The sequence below is a fragment of the Bubalus bubalis genome, chromosome 2 (genome assembly GCF_019923935.1).
Source record: "Bubalus bubalis isolate 160015118507 breed Murrah chromosome 2, NDDB_SH_1, whole genome shotgun sequence".
Taxonomy (NCBI): domain Eukaryota; kingdom Metazoa; phylum Chordata; class Mammalia; order Artiodactyla; family Bovidae; genus Bubalus; species Bubalus bubalis.
In genome coordinates, this window is record NC_059158.1 from 35,157,297 (window position 1) to 35,176,234 (window position 18,938).

Genomic DNA, 18,938 nt, shown 5'->3' on the forward strand with positions numbered 1-18,938 from the left:
ATGCCTTTCTGTAGGCCCTGCTGGAGAGGATACAAACAGGGGAAGGAAGAGAGGAGAGACCCAAGAAGCAACATTCCTCCTGCTGCCCCATCCATCACTACCCTGCTCCCTTCTGTGAAGGGCCCCGACGCAACCCTTGCTTCCTGCCCTCTCCATCAGGACTCAAGTGGCTCAGTGGTTACCTGATTCTTTTATTTAAGAAAAGTGAAATACATGGACCTGAAGTGAGGCAGCAGAGGGAACAAGAGAGGCCAGGGCAAGGCAGGTTGGCTGGCCAGCCCCAAGCCCTCTGACAGAAAAGCCAGCAGCAGGCTGCATCTCTGAGGTGCGTACCTGCTTGTTACCCACTTTGGGGGCCCCAGTAGTAGAGCTAGCTACTCTAGAGGACCACAGGGTGGGGGGAGGATGTCCTGAGGGTCCTTCCTGAAGGGGATTCCTGAGGAGGGGGCTGAGACCCTAAGGGCAGCAGCAATCTTCTGGTTAACTGCTCCCCCTTCACTGTCCCACCTTGGGGCTGGAAGAGCCAGGAGCAACAGGGAATGCTGTGAGGGCTGTGGGGGGACCCAGCAGACGTGGGGCGTGAGTTGAATGTCAGCTACTTGAAGAGAGGTCCATACTGCTGGCACTGAGGCCCCGGGAGACCTGAAACAGACACCACCAAGCCATCAGCCCACAGACCCCAGCTTCCCAAAGACTGTCCCCTGGAGTCTGTCCATCTCACGGCTACGGTCTCTCTCAGGACCCAGGATGGAAACTGGAACCTCAACCTCAAGCTCTAGGACTTGTGCTGCCTTTGCTAGGACTTCCCAGAAGGCCAAGATCTGGTGGAGAATATACCTGGAAGAACCACATGAATACGGGGATATACTTTGAATGTGCTGATACAGGTGGTCATTTCCCATTAAAATATCATTGCTGTGTTTTCTCAAATGGAGATGAGGTAATACTTTTTTTCCCCTCTTCCCTTCTCATCTACTGCTGACTCTGCAGGGTGAGGAGTATGGTGGCTACAGGGGGAGAGAATTAGTGTTCCCGAATCTTTCCCCATGTGCGTGCATGCTCAGTCGTTCAGTTGTGTCTGACCCTTTGCAACCCCCTGGACTGTAGCCTACCAGGGCTCCTCTGTCCATGGAATTTTCCAGGCAAGAATACTGGAGTGGGTTGCCATTTCCTCCTCCAGGGGACCTTCCTGACCCAAGGATCGAACCCACATTTCCTGTGGCTCCGGAATTGCAGGTGGATTCTTTACCACTGAAGCCCCAAATCATTCCTTAATTATTCATAATTCTAAAGTACCCGTTAAGAGAACATCAATTCCTGTTCCCCTCCTGATTAATTTATTTCTGCTATCTCTGGCCCAAAAGTGTCCCTTGGGGGTCACTACCCCCAACAAGTTGTCTGCCTGATTCCTATCTGCCCACCTCCAATTCCCTGACAGAGTCTTCATCCCAGGTGACTCTCCCCTCTTTCCACTGGGTTTGTCCCTTGTTTCTCACCCACAATGCACTGAATGAGCACTGCTCTCACCTGGAGGGGCGCTGCACTGGGTTGGTTCAGATAGTTCAAGGAGGCTGCCCGCTTCATGTTGCTGCTACAAAGGAAAAGAAAGAACTGAGGCCTCTTCTCTTCCCATGGGTGACCCTAAAGCTTGGGACACTTGGGCACCACCACACATACTCATGTCACTGCCTCCTCACCATCTGATCTCCCCACCCAACACACACACACACACACACACACACACTAGTCTTCCTCAGTCACCAGCATCTGCTTAGGTATTGTCCCTGCACCGGGGTACTATTTTTCCCACCCTCTCTCCATGGCCATCCTACTGACCTCCTCCCTGTCTCTTTCCCAAGACACTTCTCCAGAGCCCTGCCTACTTTGCCATACCTCGGTCTCAGTGCGTACCTGGAAGGCCGGGGCTCGGACCCCTGGAGCTTCCTCACCAGGAGTTCGCTGCTTCTACGAAGCACATCTCGGATCTTGCCCAGAGAGCCGCTCCTCTGCAGCGCCCCACTGCCATCCTGGCAGAGAGGGATGGGGAACAGAGGCTAAGGGATCCCAGGGAGATTGAGCTCTGAGTCTATTCCTGCCTTTGATTCCGGACACCTGCCCCTTCCCCAGAAGCCCAGCCTGATCAACAGCTGGCTTGCAGAGAGGCCCCCGCGAGGGACGGGCTAACTGGACTGGGATGAGGACAAGGTGCCCTCCTATCCTGTGGGCTCAGAGCCTGTCGTCACCACCAGAAGGAGAAGCAGGAAAGTTCAAGGGGCGATGATCAGACTTACCCCTGACCACTCCACTGCCACCGAGGCATCTTCACCTCCCTCAAATTTCACGCTGCCCCCCAGGCCCTCCTGGGAGGTCCTTCCACTGTCACTCTCCCCAAGCAGCTCGGCCACCTTGGTCTGGCTGATTGGGTCAGTGCCCTGGAAGGAAAGGAAGGAACTGGGACTTCCCACTTCTGAACTCTTCAGGGTGGGACTTTACACTTTTTCTCACTACCAGCCACAACAAAGGAAAGAGTTTCCCTTGCGACTTCTGACTACACACATACTGGAAAGGAGACACTCACCTTTTCTATTTGCAATGTGTTAGAGACACACATCTATCTTTAGCCAAGGCCCACAATGAATTGATTTCAGGACCCAGTGAGTCAAGACCCGTGATTTGAGAAACTCTTGATTCAGAGCTTCCCTCAACTGCAGCCCGTTCACCCACGGTGCCCATGCCCCTCCTCACAAGATTCTTCACATTGTCAAAAGGCGATCTTTCCCTGTTAATAGTTCCATTTAGTGAAGTGAACCTTGAACTTGGAGTCCTAACCACAAAGGGCAGGTGAGGGGTAAGAACACACTTAAAAACAACCACAACCACAAGAGTGTCTCACCAGCTTCTCCAGTCTTCCTCCTCAGCCTGTCCTCTTACTCTTCAGAGACTCACAAGCAGCCTCAGTGGTCCCCGCTCCTGTCCCCAGGGCCCTACCTCTGGATCTCCTTCCCCTCCTGGTCCCTGACCTGTTTCCGGGAGCGCAGGGCACATTCCTCCAGGGTCTCAGCTGCCTCCAGCTTTCCCTGGCGCCTGTACAGAGCTCCGAGGTTTCTCAAGGTCGTGTTCACTGTGGGGCTGCGGCAGGGGGAGACCAGGGAAGGAAGAGAAGATGGACTTAGGAAACAAGCAGGAGAGAGAGGAAGCAGAGCCAAGGCTGAGGGAAGGTCCCCGGGAAGCAGGGGAAGGGCCAGGAGGGGGGATCTGGGGCCAATAGAGGGCATGGAGCCCACCCGCCCATGCCGGCTTCTCACCTGCTCACTTTGCAGGCCTTGTACCAGCCTCCATACTCGGCGTAGGGTGTGCTGCCCTCACGGTGCCGGCTCTGCAGGACAGAGCGGGAGGGAAAGCCAGAGGTGAATGTACAGAGATGCTGGGGTACAAGCTGGCACAGGGCTGGGGTACAGGCTGGGTGTGGGAAGGCGCCATGCAGCTAGGGCTGGTGCAGGAATAAGTCAGAGGCCCCGAAAGTCCCGGCCTCCCCAGGCTGGGCCCCTAACTCACTTTGCTCATTTCCTCCCGCTCCTCTGCATGCATCCAGATGGGCTTGTGGTCATCTGGGGGTGATACACGGGATGGGGTAGCGAGGTTAGAGAACAGAGCTGGACACTAAGCGGGGAGCCAGGACCCAGAGGCCAATAGTGCTGGACTACAGGGGTCTGGCTCCCCCTGGAACCACTGTGGTCAACCCTCCCCCCACCAACCTTTGGTGTGCATTTCCTTTCCTCCCTGCAGCGCCCCACCAGGCCCTCACCACTCACCATCCACAGAGCCAAACTCCTGCACATGGGCACGCGTCAGGATCTCCTTGTAGAGAGTCTCAGCTTCAGCATACTTGCCTTGTTTCAGGTAACAGGAAGCCTGGGGGCGGGAAGGCAAAAACATAGGAACAAAAGGTGGAGACAAAGTCTCAGCCAGGCCTGGCATTTCCACTTCTTGGTCTCTTTATGACTTTCCCCAGAGATCTTCCTCACGCCCTCCTTGTCCAGCTGCAGGGTTCAGGGTGTTCCCACTCCACTCCTGAGAGGCTACTGAACTTCTGCCTTCCCACAGGAAGGGACCAGACCCCTCAGTACCCACAGGCAGCCCCCGAGCTGGGCACAAAGGCGGTGAGGCCGTGTACCAGACTGCGGTGTGCACCCCTCCCCTCGTCCCACTGCGTCTGCCCCTACCTCCCTTACCAGGTTGTTCTTGGTCCGGGCCACATTAGGGTTGTCCGACCCCAGCTGCCCCTCATAGATGGCCAGTGCCCGCCGATAATAGCGTTCCACAGCCTCATACTTGCCCTGGTTTTGGCACAACAGGGCCAGGTTGTTTAGCTGCTTTGCCACATCTGGGTGGTTGGTACCCAGGACCTGGAGTGGTACAAAGGAGATACAGATGGCTGTGACTATGAGTGTGTGTGTGTGTGTGTGTGTGTGTGTGTGCGCGCGTACGCACGCGCCCACGCAGGGAGCAGGGGGTAGGGAATGAAGGAACAGGGAACAGGGAGAGATGGAGGGTGAGTCAAAAAGTGAAGGGAAAAGGGTAGATCAGAAGAGAGATGGGGGAGGAGGGGTCACCGCAACAGGGAAGAACAGGTGAAGGGCACAGGTACCTTTTCTCGAATCTCCAGTGCCCGCTGGCACAGAGGCTCCGCCTCCTTGTATTTGCCCCTCTTCCCATAGAGCACAGCCAGGTTGTTGAGTGTGGCCGCCACCTAGGAAGACAGGCCTGTCCCCATCAGACAAAGGACCTGGAACAGCAAGGCCCCATGCTGCCCAACTCCAAGACAAATGGACTCTGCCACCGGAGCCACAGGTGAGTGGGGGGAGGGGAACGTGCTGACCCCCAAGGCTCTGAGATTCCCCACGGGGGTGGTCTCACCCTTGAAGGAGATTTTTAGGCATTTGTGGAGGCGGGGTTTCCTTTGGTTGCCATAAACTCTGTGGGCACTAATACCTTTGGGGGATCAAGTATGCTACAGATGTAGTGCCTGCATGGGACAGCTCAGGCAACTTTTGATTGCCCTGCCAGACACTCAAACACTAAATATAAGCTTTGACACTTGGTGGGATATCAAGACAGGAGTTACGCTTCCTGAGACACATCATCCTTCCCTATCACATGTCATAACACAAGGAATTCTTTTCCAGCCAGCTCATTTTCAAAAATACCTTGTCTCGTCTTCTTCCCTTTGACACACCTAGCGTTTGTTTTACATGCTGACCCTATTTAAAGTCATTTCTCTTTCTCTTGTCACAAAGAAACCTGGTCTATTATTACTTAACCCAACACTGGATTTTAATCTTATATATGCTGATATTTCTGCTATGTCATTTTTAACTTAAAAAAATTTATTGTTGATACTACTATTATTACTACTTTGGCCGCACCATGCAGCTTGTGTGATCTTAGTTCCCTGAACAAGGACTGAACCCAGGCCCTTGGCAGTGAAAGCATGGAGTCCTAACCACTGGACCACCAGGGAACGCCTACTCTTTTCCTAGTACATCAGCTCAGTTCAGTTCAGTTGCTCAGTCGTGTCCGACTCTTTGCGACCCCATGGACTGCAGCACGCCAGACTTCCTTGTCCATCACCAACTCCCAGAGCTTGCTCAAACTCACGTCTATCGAGTTGGTGATGCCATCCAACCATCTCATCCTCTGTCATCCCCATCTCCTCTTGCCTTCAATCTTTCCCAGCATCAGGGTCTTTTCCAGTGAGTCAGTTCTTCTCATAAGGTGGCCAAAGTATTGGAGTTTCAGCTTTAGCATCAGTCCTTCCAATGAATATTCAGGACTGATTTCCCTTAGGATGGACTGGTTGGATCTCCTTGCAGTCCATGGGACTCTCAAGAGTCTTCTCCAACACCACAGTTCAAAAGCATCAATTCCTCAGCACTCAGTTTTCTTTATATTCCAACTCTCACATCCATACATGACCACTGGAAAAACCATAGCTTTGACTAGACAGACCTTTGTTGGCAAAGTAATGTCTATTTTTTAATATGCTGTCTAGGTTGGTCATAGCTTTTCTTCCGAGGAGCAAGCATCTTTTAATTTCACGGCTGCAGTCACCATCTTCAGTGATTTTGCAGTCCAAGAAAATAAAGTCTCTCACTGTTTCCATTGTTTTCCCATCTATTTGCCATGAAGTGATGGGACCAGATGCCATGATCATCAGTTTTTGAATGTTGAGTTTTAACCCAGCTTTTTCACTCTGCTCTTTCACATTCAAGAGGCTCTTTAGTTCTTCACTTTCTGCCATAAGGGTGGTGTCATCTGCTATCTGAGGTTATTGATATTTCTCCCAGCAATCTTGATTCCAGCTTGTGTTTCTTCCAGTCCAGCGTTTCTCATGATGTACTCTGCATAGAAGTTAAATAAGCAGGGTGACCATATACAGCCTTGATGTACTCCTTTCCCAATTTGGAACCAGTCCATTGTTCCATGTCTGGTTCTAACTGTTGCTTCTTGACCTGCATACAGAGGCAGGTAAGGTGGTCTGGTTTTCCCATCTCTTGAAGAATTTTCCACAGTTTGTTGTGATCTACACAGTCAAAAGCTTTGGCATAGTTAATAAAGTAGATGTTTTTCTGGAACTCTCTTGCTTTTTCTATGATCCAGTGGATGTTGGTAATTTGATTTCTGGTTCCTCTGCCTTTTCTAAATCCAGCTTGAACATCTAGAAGTTCTCAGTTCAGGTACTGTTGAAGCCTGGCTTGGAGAATTTTGAGCATTACTTTGCTAGCGTGTAAGATGAGAGCAGTTATGCAGTACTCTGAACATTCTTTGACGCTGCCTTTCTTTGGGATTGGAATGAAAACTGACCTTTTCCAGTCCTGCGGCCACTGCTGAGTTTTCCAAATTTGCTGGCATATTGAGTGCAGCACTTTAACAGCATCATCTTTTAGAATTTGAAATAGCTCAACTGGAATTTCATCACCTCCACTAGCTTTGTTCACAGTGATGCTTCCTAAGGCCCACTTGACTGCATTCCTAGTACATACTTTTACATAGAAGACTTATTAGTTTTACTTCTTCTACATCTAAAGGGCTTCCCTTGTGGCTCAGCTGGTAAAGAATCTGTCTGCAATGCGAGAGACCTGGGTTTGATCCCTGGGTTGGGAAGATCCCCTGGAGAAGGGAAAGGCTACCCACTCCAGTATTCTGGCCTGGAGAATCCCATGGACTGCATAGGCCATGGGATCGCAAAGAGTTGGACACGACTGAGCGACTTTCATATCTAAATTTTTTCATTCATTGTATATCAGACTACTGTGTCTTCTAACATTGCTGTACTCAACACAACTGTTACTGTATTTTTGCTTTACTGTAAAGTATTATATATCTTATTACATTTTAGTTTACTTGTTTCTCTCTTATAATAGAGTATGATTCAACTTTTGAGGAAATTATACAGGTAGGTAGGTTACATTATATGAATTAAATTTCAGGAAAATATTCATTTTAAGAGGGAGTCATCACAAGGAACTCAGCTGTGTATTCTGTGATGACCTAAAGGGGTAGGAAGGAGGCTCAAGAGGGAGGGGGATATATGTATACATATGGCTGATTCATGCCTTTGTACAGCAGAAACTAACACAACACTGGAAAGCAATTATTTTGCCATTAAAAATTTTTTTAAAAAGAAGATACTGGGTCTGAGAGAGCTGAGAACCACTGCGATGAGTGGACAGTAGGAGAAAGGAGTCCCCACGCCTCGCTCCTGAGACCCCCGGGGAGTGGGCTGAGGGCAGCAGACGGACAAGCGGAGGAAGCACAGGGCAGGGAGGGCAAGGAGTACTGACAGCGGGGTGGTCCCGGCCCAGGGTGCTCTCCCGGATGCTGAGGGCATCATTGAGCAGGAGCGCAGCTTCCTTGTACTTATTCTGGTCCCTGTAAGAGGACAGAAGTGACAAGGGGTTAGCCCAAACTCTACCGCTGAGCCATCTCCTTACTTCCTTCCCTTCAGGACAGCTAAGGTACATTTAGGGGCTGGCCCCGCCATGAGGAGACAGGAAGCCTGGTGGGAGCAGTGAGAGGGGTTCACCACCACCCCCAGAGAGTAGCCATGCCCGGAGGAGGCCAAAGGCACAGGACGCAAGAGACAGAGACAGAGAAAAAGACCCTCCCCAGAGGAAAGACAGGAGAAGCCAAAAGCCCGAGGGGTGAGGATTCTGAGGTCAAGGGCTCAGGTGTAAAAGCATGAGACAAGGAAGCCCCCTGGTGGGGGGGAGAAGAGGTGCCCTGTGGAGAGGAGGAATGAAAGCCAGAGGGGGGTCAAGGTGGGACCACGCCTGGAGGCAGGCTCCTGAGAGGACGCAGCACTCACCGATACACCAGAGCCAGGATGTTGAGCATGGTGGCCACGTCGGGGTGGCCGCGGCCGGACGTGCGCTCCAGGTCCTCCAGCGCCTGCTTGCAGAGCGGCACGGCCACCTCATAGCGACCCTGGGCTGCGTACTGGATCACCAGGTTGTGCAGTGTCCGCAACCTCGCCGGGATCTCATAGCCGCTGTGCTGGGCGCCCTGGCCACGGGACACTACCCCGTCACAGAAGACGACAGAGACTCCCTCAGATGACACCAGCTCTCCCTCCACTGTCCGCCCGCCCCTCCCCATTCAGGTCATTCTCCCTGCCTGTGACCAACCCCGACCAGGCTCCCTGCCGGCAGAGACCTGCCTCAACTTGCTACTCTTTTCTTTTCTTAAAATTTTATTGGCTCCACCACAGCTTGCAGGATCTTAGTTCCCCAGCCAGGGATCAAACCTGGGCCCACAGCAGTGAAAGCTCAGAGTCCTAGCCACTGGACCACTAGGGAAGTCCCTCAACTGCTACTGCTCTGCTCACCTCTTTGCCTCTGTGCCCATCACAATCCCATTTGTTCACTCAGTCATTCATTCATTCAACAAACTACTCAATGGACTTCCCTGGTGGTACAGTGGATGAGAATATGGCTGCCAGTGCAGGGAACACGTGTTCAGTCCCTGGTCTGGGGAGATTCCACATGCCACAGGGAAACTAAGTCCATGCCCCACAACAACTGAGCCCTGACTCTAAAGCCCAAGTGCTGCAACCACTGAAGACCACGTGCCTAAAGCCTGTGGCCCACAGCAAGAGCAGCCACTGCAATGAGAAGTCCAAGCACTGCAACGAAGAGCAGCCCTGACTGGCCACAACTAGGGAAAGCCGGCGCACAACGACAAAGACCCAGCGCAATTAAAAAAAAACAACTACTCAGAAATCCTGAGGAAGGGCCTGCACCAGGGATACAAAGGTAAGAAAGACCTGGTCCTCTCCCTTGAGGAGCTCATGCTCTTCACTCCAGGGGCACTCTCCCAGTCTTGAGTGAGCTCCTTACCGGCAAAAATCCTGTCGTTCTCATCTTTGACTCCCTGGTGCCTGGCACAGTGCCTGGCATGGGCTACGTGCTTAATAAACGTTGATGAATAAGGGGGAAGCTGAGGGAATCAAAGTACTGGTCCCTAGCCCATCTCCAGAGGCAGTGGAGAACCCATTCCTGGACGGTGAGCATCCTGTGTTCACCAGCCCCCTTGCTGCCCCCACTTCACCCTCCAACTCCAGAGGCATAGACTCACAGCCATTGCTGGGGTCCTCTTCCTCCTCGTTGGGGAAGAGGTCATCCAGGGAATCCTTGGAGGCATCACCTTCCTTCTCCTCCTGGAAGGGAAGCAGCAGAATGTCTGAGATGAGATAGTCCTGGCAGCCTCTTCAAGCCCCCTCTAAACCGTGACATCATTGACAGGTGGGGTCTAGGACAAATCCCCTGTTGCTGTCCCTGCCCCTGGGAAGGCCAGCATCTGTCCTGCCAAGCCTAGGCCTCTCGTGTTCATTAAAAAACAAAGATGGGGGTTTCTCTGATAGTCCAGTGGTTAAGACTCTGAGTTTCCGCTGGAAGGGGTGCAGGTTGATCCCCAGTTGGGGAACTAAAATCCTCCAAGCCATGCAGTGCAGCCAAAAACAAAACAACAACAAAAAAAACCCCAAACAAACAAGAGACGCTTCAGCCAAAATCTCATGACTTTCCGTTCCTTCACATCCAGAGAGTTTCCTTCCTAAGTACCCTCACCCGCCATCTCTCTCTCCCTCGATGACTCTGGTAATTATAGTCCCGCATTGATCCCCATGTGTTTACACTGATTACATGTCTGTCCGGTCTCCCCTGAGGGCAGGGGTGTGTCCTATCTTATTGACACATACCCAGAGTGTCTAGCTCTGCCTAGTGTCCATCATCTGCTACCGCTTGTTCTGGACATAATGCCCAGTTCTCACTGTCAACCTACTTTCATACCAGGCAAAATTGCTTCACCCCAACAAGCACTGTAGCCTTGTACAAACACTTCCAACTCTCCTGCCCAGCTTCACCAGGGTGACCCACTGTCAAATCATCCCACTGTCCCTGGGTCAGGCCACCTTTCCAGCCCTGGTGCCTTATGACTCACACACACACACACACACACACACACACACACACATCTGGTCTAGAGAGCTCCCCCTTCTCCCTCATAGACCATCAAAATCCACCCCAATTCCTAATCCAGTTAAATAAAATAATCCAACCTAAATCTTACCCATCCCTGTACCCCGCCTCCTCTGTCAATCTTTCAATCCATCCCAGCCCCTAGGAACCTATCTCCTTGGGACTCCTCCCACACTGCCTGAACCTCTCCTTTAGCACTGGGGCACTGGCTGCTTTGTGTTGTCACATACATGTTCTCACACGTAAGCCTTGTTCCTACAGCTACATTATAAGCTCGAGAAGGCAGGAACTGTTTTGTAGCTTCTCAGATCTGACACATATCTTGCCTTGCTTAAGGCACAGAGAAATATAAATGCCTGCTGCGTGAAGGTTAAATTCCATCCATTTCGAGAGCAAATTTTAGGACTTGCTCGACTGGGCTGTGTTTTCCCTACAGCGCTTAGGATTCTAAATTGCAACTGTCCAAATGCCAAAAATCTATTATTATGGGAGCAGGAACTTTATCCTGTTCACTGTTGCCCCCCCAGCAGAGTGCGCCTGACACATAGCAGTCATTTAATCAAATTTTGACTGAACGAGTGACTGGCTTCTCCCTTGCTGTCCTCTGGAGCTGGGGTCAGGACCTGAATCCTGCCAGGTCGGGGCAGATCGGGCAGGGCTGCTGGTCCTCGAGAGGATGACGCAGCCACGGCCCTGTGCGTGTGGTGACGCCCAGCTGTCCTGCGCATGCTCACCGCAGCGTGCCCATCCTCGTCGTACTGCCGCAGCTGCCCCAGGAACTCCAGGTGCTTCTTCTCCTCCTCCAGCTGAGCCACGGCCTGTTCGCTGCGCTGGAGCCGCTGCTGGGTGCCGGCCAGCTCGTCCCGGAGCCACTGGTTCTCCTGGCAGAGCCGCCGGACCTGTGCCCGCAGCTTCTGTTTCTCTGACTCCACTGTGCTCAGGTGGTTGGCCAAAGCCAGCATCACCTAGGTGGGCACATCCTGTGAGCGCTGGGCTCCGGCTAGGAGAGTTGAGGGGTAGGCGGGAGGGGAGCCGGCAAGACCCAGAGGTAGGGTGGGGTAGTGATGAGTCTACCTTCCAAACATACCCTGAATCAAATTTCTCACCACTTCCAGGGCTAGCCTGGGCCAAGCCACTATCAATTCCCAGCTGGATTACGGTAATTGCCTCCTCACTGGTCTCCTTGTTTCTGCCCCTGTTCCCCTAGAGTCTGTTCTCAACCCTGCAGCCAGATGACAATCTTTTCAAAATGTTAGACCACGTTACTCCTCTGGTCAACACATTCCAATAGCTTCCATCTCACTCACAGTAAAAGTCGAGTCCTTATGATGGCCTACAGTTCCACGTGATCTGTCCCCACCCCAACTGCCTCTTCAACTTCATTTTCTATTTTGCTTCCCCGTATTCACAGTCCAGCAGCCACGCGGGCCTTTCACTGAACTCACCGGAAAGGCTCCAGGTCGGGGCCTTTGCACGGTGCTTCGGATGTTCTTCCCCCATTTATTGTGTGACTCGTTCCTTCGTCTTCAATTCTTTGCTCAAATGACACCTTTTCAGTGAGGCTCCTATTGGCCACCCTATCTAAAACTGCATCCTCTCACCATATACCGCAACCCCCTTCCTTGCTTGATTTTTATCCTTTTGTCCTTAATGATTATCACTCTGGCATACTGAATCATTTATTTGTCTAAAGCCTGCCTCTCCCAGCTAGAATGTAAGCGCCAAGATGGCCAAGATTTATGGTTGTTCTTATTCAGTGATGTATCTGGAGAGTAGTGTCTGGCACGTGGTAGAAACTTAATACATATTTATTGGGTGAATGAATCCAAGCGGCTAGGACAAGAGGATCCCAAACAACCCGAAAGCTCCAATCAGACAACTGCTCCTCCATCTACCCAGGGCCACTTGGCACCACCTCCTCCTGCTCACCTGGGCCTCACTCAGCCCCAGCTCTATGTTTTCCATGGAACGGCGCAGCTGCCGGGCCTTCTCATGTACCAGGCCTTCTTCATGGCCACCCTGCTGCAGACACTCGATGGTCTGGGAGAGGCTTTGCAGCACAGCCTGGTGTTCACTGTGGAGAGCTTCCAGCCCCTGGCTCACCAGACGGGTGCTCCCCAGGATCTCCTCCTGGCTGAGCCGGTGCCCTGCAGGCTCATCCCGCTGTCCCAACACCAGGCCCGACATCCTGGCCGGGGGACCTTGCCTGGGCTACAGAGAAACAACAGAGCTCAGCTGGGGTAAAGATTAGGAAAGAGTGGCTGTGCGCCTTGATTAGCGAGTGGTAGGGATCCAAGTGAAGGGACCAGAGACCATAGCAGGGGTGGGGGTAGGGGAACCCTGAAGTTTAATTGGAGGGAGAGTGACCAGTGAGCAGACAGCCTGTAACAACACTAGACACAAAGCTAAGGTTGTGGGAAAGACAGAGGGAAAGGAATTGACTTGAAAGAAGAAAAACTGTAGAAAGAACAAAGGTGCAGAGAAGTAGCAGCAGGATTTAGAATTAACACAATTAAAAAAAAAAAAAAAAAGGACCTGGAGAAGAGAGAGTTTGGGTTAGGAAAAGGAATCAGGAAAGGAGAGACAGCACCATAGACAACACAGAGGGTGTCTGTCTGATAGAGCTGCAAAGGGAATGGAGTTAAAGCAGGCAGAAGGTATGCAGAAAATACCGCAGTGTTTTCCAAAAAGGGGAAGGAATAAGTTTCAAAGTTAAATCAAGACAGCGAGGGAGACGAAAAAGAGAGGAGCTGCAGGACCCAGATGAGAGGGGCCTAGAGGCTCAAGGTGTTCAGGCTGAGTCACCCACGGGGCTAAGCCCAGCATCTCCATGCCTGGTCAGCTCTGTTTCTTCCAAGCTGTCTTCCTACTTCCTCAAAAGGGCCTTGCTTCTCATCTTTGAAGTCTTCTTACCTGTATAGAGCCCTTGGTTGTGGCGTTCAGGCAGGAGCCCGGAAGAAACTCTGTTCAAGCAGCCAGGGACCCAGAAGGATCTGCCCTGCCCAAAGTCCAGAAGTCCAGCGTTCCCACCCCTTCCCTCACCACTTCACAGCCACCCAGAGGACCTGGCATGGAGCCCCACCCAGGACAAACGCCCTCCCTCCCTTGCCTACAGGTCTTCAAAGACGACCAACGTCCCTCCTCCTTCCCCAAGCCAACCTCCCACTCCAAGCCTGGGGAGCTATTTTCTCCCAAGAAGGGAGTGAGATTTAATCTGAGACCTGCGGCAAGGGGCGTGTCTGGGAACGGGTGAGAAGGAAGACCTGGTCACTCCTAGCCCAGTCACTTCTATGGCTTTGTGTCTATTATGACCACATACTAACAGACTCTGAAAGGAGTCACCTTAGGGTGACTCCCAGAGGCCCGATGATGCAGGGGAAAATGGCAGGTCCGTGAGCAGCTGCGGAATCGCAGGGAAACGCGGTGCTGGAAGTTGATCTCCCGGGCCTGGGACTGCGGTGGAGAAGTGTCCCAGGCTGTCGACCTGCCCTGAGGCCCAGGGTGGGGCTAGAGAGAAATGGGCCAGCAGAAGATGCGGGTGGGCGACCGAGGTCCACGCCGCGGGCAAAGACCTGGGGCCTGACAATCCCGAGGTTACTGAGTCAGTCGGTAGCACAGGGGGCGGGGCAGGCCGTCTGTCCGTCTGTCTGGATGCCGAGGGGCGGGAAGAATCGCGGGGGGCGGAGTTTTTGAGTCTGGAGTTCTGTGAGTTCAGTCCGAGGGGCTCATTTGTTCATCTCTCCGGGAATGCAGCAAAGAGGTAGCGGGACCTCAACTCTCAGCCCCAGAGGTACCCTCAAAGACTCACCCGCAGTCTGGTCTGGCTGCCGCTCCTGCCGGTACTGCCCCTTTAAATCTATCATGGCTGCCGCTCGAGGCAATTGTTTTGACGGCTCCGAGGGGCGGGACCTGTTCCCTAGTCACGCGACCCAAGAGTCGCTCCGGGATTGGCTATACTATGCTCAGGAAGGAAAGGAGATGTGTGACTAGCTTTGTGTCGGGTTCTCGGCCCGCCTCTTTTTACGTCATGTTGGGGTGACGGCATGGGGACCTGTTAGCGTCATCCAGGAGCGCCAGGCGGCCAGGCTAAAGGTGATGGTGGCGTCCTGAGCACGCCTGAATCTGGCCAAACTCATGGCCCTGCGGGTAGTGACCCGCGCTCTTGGCTCACTGAGCCTGACCCCCCGGATTGCCGCCGTCCCCGGCCCAAGCCTGCTCCCGGCCGCCCAGGTAATCCATCTTAGCCGGGAATGTAGTTGTTTCCACTCCGGCTGCCGGAGAGGGGCCTCCAGAAGAATCGAGGTGGGAGATGAGAGTCTGATTAGGAGTCACATCGGCCCGTGACCTTTAATAAGTCACGCTCAGCCTCAGCTTTCTCTTTCCTAAGTGTTGCTATCTCACAGGGTCACTGGAGTCCTCAAACGAGATATTGGAGGTGAAGTGATTTGTAGACAAAAGCACAAGTTTCAGTAACTTACATTTATTGTCTTCTTATAAGCCAAACATAATAAACGTTTTAAATAAGTGAATCCCTTTTAACCATTTACAGTTATTATCAGTCCCAGTTTATATATGAGAATACATCAGTAGTCAAGGTCATACACCAACCATTGGAGCTAGGCAGTCTGGCTTCAGAGCCCGGACTCTTAACCATTATTATAGCCATTAAGGATGAGTTACTGCTGAGATTATGGAATTAAGGTCAAGATAACCGAGAATTGGAGACTAACATGAAGATATCACAAAGTTCCCAAGGGTGTTGACTTAAAAAATGCATGTCATGAGAGTTGTTTTATTTGGGGAAATGTGAGGACTGCAGCCCAGGAGATAGCACCTCAGATAGCTCTGAGAAACTGCTCCAGAGAGGCAGAAGGGAAGGACAGTATGTATGTGATTTTGGTAAAGGGGGAGTGGGCTGCAATCAAGCACAGGTTTTTTTTTTAATGTTTCTGCTGGTTTTGTGAAGCTTCTGCTAGTCACGAGAAACAGTTGTCAGCATAAAGAATTTTAGTGTTTTTCTCGATAAGAAGAGATAAAAGAATTGGGCTCATAAAAATCAGCTCCCAAGAATATCTAACTATCTGAAGATCTGTCATGCCAGGTTTTTGGGAACACAGGTGCCTCATTTCTGCTGTCCATCCTGAGCTCCGTCAGGGGGTGTTGGAGGTCAGCAACTGCCGCAGCACATGATTTAATCCTTGTAGAGGTAGATGGCAAGCACCCATGGCAAGTGCCAAGTTGTTGACCTGGGTAACTAGTGATTACAGGAAAGTTAGTCTTACCCTCTCTGGACCTTTCAGACTGATGGTAGAGTTTGGCAGATGTGTACTTCAAATTCAAAACCAAACCAACAACCTACTGTGTAAATGCTGAGAAAACAGTAGGGAACAAGACATAAATGATCTCTCCCCTCCATTCATATTTGGAAAATTCTCAGAAACATGCAGCAAAATGGGCAGAAGGCATTGGTGCTGATGGTGGTACATAGATATATAGGAATTAACCAGTGCTGGAGAAGGTAGTTGTTTAAGGAAGGAAAAGTTTCTTAGAGGAGAGTTTTGAGGCAAATTTGGAAGAAGATGCATCAAGGGGAGAACATTCCATTGAAGAAATACTTCAGAGGTGAGAGGATCAGATGAGGAGAGGTGATCAACACACATGCACCTAGATAACATTCTGAACTGGTATTTGTGAAGGGTAGAGTTTTGGGGTAGCTGGTCTGGGACGCTTCCAGGAGGAAGGAAGTCACAAGCTAAACTTTGTGCCCTCTCTCTTGGCTCTCTGAGGCTTCTCCTTCAATTAGCTTTCAAGTGAAAAAGATTTCTGTTTATTTCTAGGTGACAAACAATGTCCTCCTTCAGCTGCCCTCTGCGTCGATGTTGCTTCCCAGCCGCCCAGTCCTTACCTCTGTGGCCCTTAGTGCTAAGTTTGTGTCCTGGAAGAGTCGTACTAAGTATACCACTATGCCAGTAAAGATGAGGAAGTCTGGGGGCCGAAACCACACAGGTAAGAACAAGGGCAAGAAGATTTCAGCAGTAAAGAGCAAAAACATGGTAGGACCCTTGGCCTGTATTTTGATACAGGCAGAGGAATGTAGTTAAAAAGCATTTATTGGACTCCTCCTGCATGTAGTATGTGTGTAAGAGTGAGAGAATAGAATAGAAAACAACATAAAGAGCCGGTGCTCCTAAAGGTAGGTAATGGAAGAAAACTGGACATACTCAGGAAATTCCATGACATTTTCCTGCACACCCTTCAAAAAGTATTTTTGGCTGTACTGGATCTTTGTTGCTGCTCAGGATTTTTCTCTGCTTGTGGCGAGCTGGGGCTACTTGGCTTTTCTTGTGGAGCACGGGCTCTAGGGTGCTCAAGCTTCAGTAGTTGAAGCATGTGGGCTCAGTAGTGGCAGTTCCCAGGCACTAGAGCACAGGCTCAAGAGTTGTGGCACATGGGCTTAGTTGCCCCATAGCATGTGGCATCTTCCCAGACCAGAGATCAAACCCCTGTCTCCTGCATTGGTAGGCAGCTTCTTTACCACTGAGCCAGCAGGGAAGCACCCCCTGTAACTGTGTTTTTACCAAGTTCCACGTGGGTGTTCACTCCCACTTACCCCATTGTGCTATGCAAATTTTAATCATTTTCTGCTTGTGTTGTAATGTTGGGAAAGTACTGCCCTCTGCCTAGGATGTGTCTGTTCCCAGTGTTGGGAACTGACTCATCTGACCTGGTCATGATCCTGTGCTGTCCTGACCACAGGCCGTATCCAGGTGCATGGTATTGGCGGGGGCCACAAGCAGCGTTATCGAATGATTGACTTTCTGCGGTTCCGGCCCGAGCAGGAATCCAAGCCAGGACCCTTTGAGGAGAAGGTCATATTTGTCCGCTATGATCCCTGTAGGCAAGTTTGGGATGTGAAGTGGTGGTGTGGCTGGCTGACTGCTCTGTGGCTTTTCAGGAGATGTGAGGCTGCCTAGGTGGTTTCCTTACCTGTCCCTCACTCTGCACAGGTCAGCAGACATAGCTCTGGTTGCTGGGGGCAACCGGAAACGCTGGATCATTGCCACAGAAAACATGAAGGCTGGAGACACGATCCTGAACTCTGACCACATAGGCCGAATGGCAGGTGAGTGATGACCACCAGATGTGTGTGGGCTGAGAGGCTCAAGGGTGCTGGTGCTGACGAAATTCTGTCTTTTAGTTGCTGCTCGGGAAGGGGACGCCCATCCTCTTGGGGCCTTGCCAGTGGGGACCCTCATCAACAATGTGGAGAGTGAGCCAGGCCGCGGGGCCCAGTATATCCGAGCTGCCGGTATGAAGAAAGGAACTTGTTGGGATCTTACAGTTTGAAAGGCCAGGGGGTACTTGAGGTTGCAGCTCTTTGAACCCATGGGCCCACATCTTGTCCACTGGCAGAGAAAAAGAGGGAAAAACAAGGCTGAAGAGGTGGTTGTGTTTTTGACCTAAAACCACACATGCCTCCTGCTTCACTGTTTCTACTCCTCAAAGGGAAAGCAAGGGCAGTGTGTGGGGTGGTGGCTCCCACCTCCTGCTCTGTGGAGGGTTGCAGCTGTTTCTTCCCTTCCCCAGGGACCTGTGGCGTGCTGCTACGGAAGGTGAACGGGACAGCCATTATCCAGCTGCCCTCTAAGAGGCAGATGCAGGTGCGTGGTGGGGGTGGGAGGGGTCAGTACAGGAGGAATTTTTGGAATGTACCTTACCTGTCCGGGATAGCTCCCAGGTGTTTTATGTTGGCAAGTGCCTGGAGCTAGGTCTGTCCTTTTTGCCATGTGACCAGGTGTGCCTTGTCAGGCTGGCAGTAGGGAGCAGTGCCTTTCATTCTCAACTACTGTAGGACCTGCATTTGGGTTCCGTTATGTTGTACTTTTCCCGTATTTTCTCCCTTTCTTTCCTTGAGTTTGAGAAGTTCCCCAGAGTCCCTGCCCTCAACGTGTCAGGCTCTTTTCCCGCATGGTGCATTCCCCTCCATCTGCTCTCTCCATCAGGTGCTGGAGACGTGCATAGCCACAGTGGGCCGAGTCTCCAACGTTGACCACAACAAACGGGTCATCGGCAAGGCTGGGCGGAACCGCTGGCTGGGAAAGAGGCCGAACAGTGGGCGATGGCACCGCAAGGGTGGCTGGGCAGGCCGAAAGATCCGGCCGCTGCCCCCCATGAAGAGTTACGTGAAGCTGCCCTCAGCTGCTGCCCAGAACTGATATTCCTGGACTCTAATAAAATGGCCCCTATTTTTTTTTTTAATGTTTCTGGTTTTTCTGGGGAGCATGGTACATTACTGGACAGGTGTTGGAGGGGACGGAAGTGAACAACCGTTGGGGGAGGAGAAAGGAAAATATAGGGCGACGACTGGGGCCGGCCCGCCGTCTCACTTCCAGCCGCCCC

The 18,938-nt window shown here is 51.8% G+C and overlaps 2 protein-coding genes across 10 annotated transcripts; one reads left to right on the forward strand and one right to left on the reverse strand.

Moving 5' to 3' along the window:
• Nucleotides 1–171: 171 nt before the first annotated feature.
• On the reverse strand, nucleotides 172–14,450 carry KLC4 (kinesin light chain 4). 9 transcript variants are annotated; one of them, XM_044929835.1, is made up of 17 exons: nucleotides 14,347–14,443; nucleotides 13,452–14,045; nucleotides 12,468–12,749; nucleotides 11,273–11,503; nucleotides 9,637–9,718; nucleotides 8,369–8,579; nucleotides 7,845–7,932; nucleotides 4,649–4,750; nucleotides 4,233–4,406; nucleotides 3,813–3,912; nucleotides 3,556–3,608; nucleotides 3,306–3,376; nucleotides 3,021–3,129; nucleotides 2,292–2,432; nucleotides 1,912–2,027; nucleotides 1,528–1,591; nucleotides 172–642 (listed from the first exon to the last, which is right to left on the reverse strand). In XM_044929835.1, the coding sequence occupies exons 3-17, from the start codon at nucleotides 12,723–12,725 to the stop codon at nucleotides 592–594; spliced, it is 1,851 nt and encodes a 616-aa protein (XP_044785770.1). In that variant the 5' UTR covers nucleotides 12,726–12,749; nucleotides 13,452–14,045; nucleotides 14,347–14,443; the 3' UTR covers nucleotides 172–591. The 9 variants fall into 9 exon arrangements, 8 of the variants coding, with proteins under 8 accessions (XP_044785770.1, XP_044785776.1, XP_044785773.1 ...); XM_044929841.1 differs by lacking the exon at nucleotides 14,347–14,443 and adding an exon at nucleotides 13,373–13,451 and having other exon boundaries at nucleotides 13,881–14,337; XM_044929838.1 differs by lacking the exon at nucleotides 14,347–14,443 and having other exon boundaries at nucleotides 13,452–13,536; nucleotides 13,881–14,337.
• Nucleotides 14,451–14,563: 113 nt separating this feature from the next.
• MRPL2 (mitochondrial ribosomal protein L2) lies at nucleotides 14,564–18,797 on the forward strand. The gene is made up of 7 exons (XM_006069235.4): nucleotides 14,564–14,768; nucleotides 16,376–16,544; nucleotides 17,295–17,436; nucleotides 17,546–17,661; nucleotides 17,737–17,847; nucleotides 18,126–18,199; nucleotides 18,542–18,797. Exons 1-7 carry the CDS (start codon nucleotides 14,673–14,675, stop codon nucleotides 18,752–18,754), a joined length of 921 nt encoding a protein of 306 aa, XP_006069297.1. The 5' UTR covers nucleotides 14,564–14,672; the 3' UTR covers nucleotides 18,755–18,797.
• The last annotated feature ends 141 nt before the right edge of the window (nucleotides 18,798–18,938 follow it).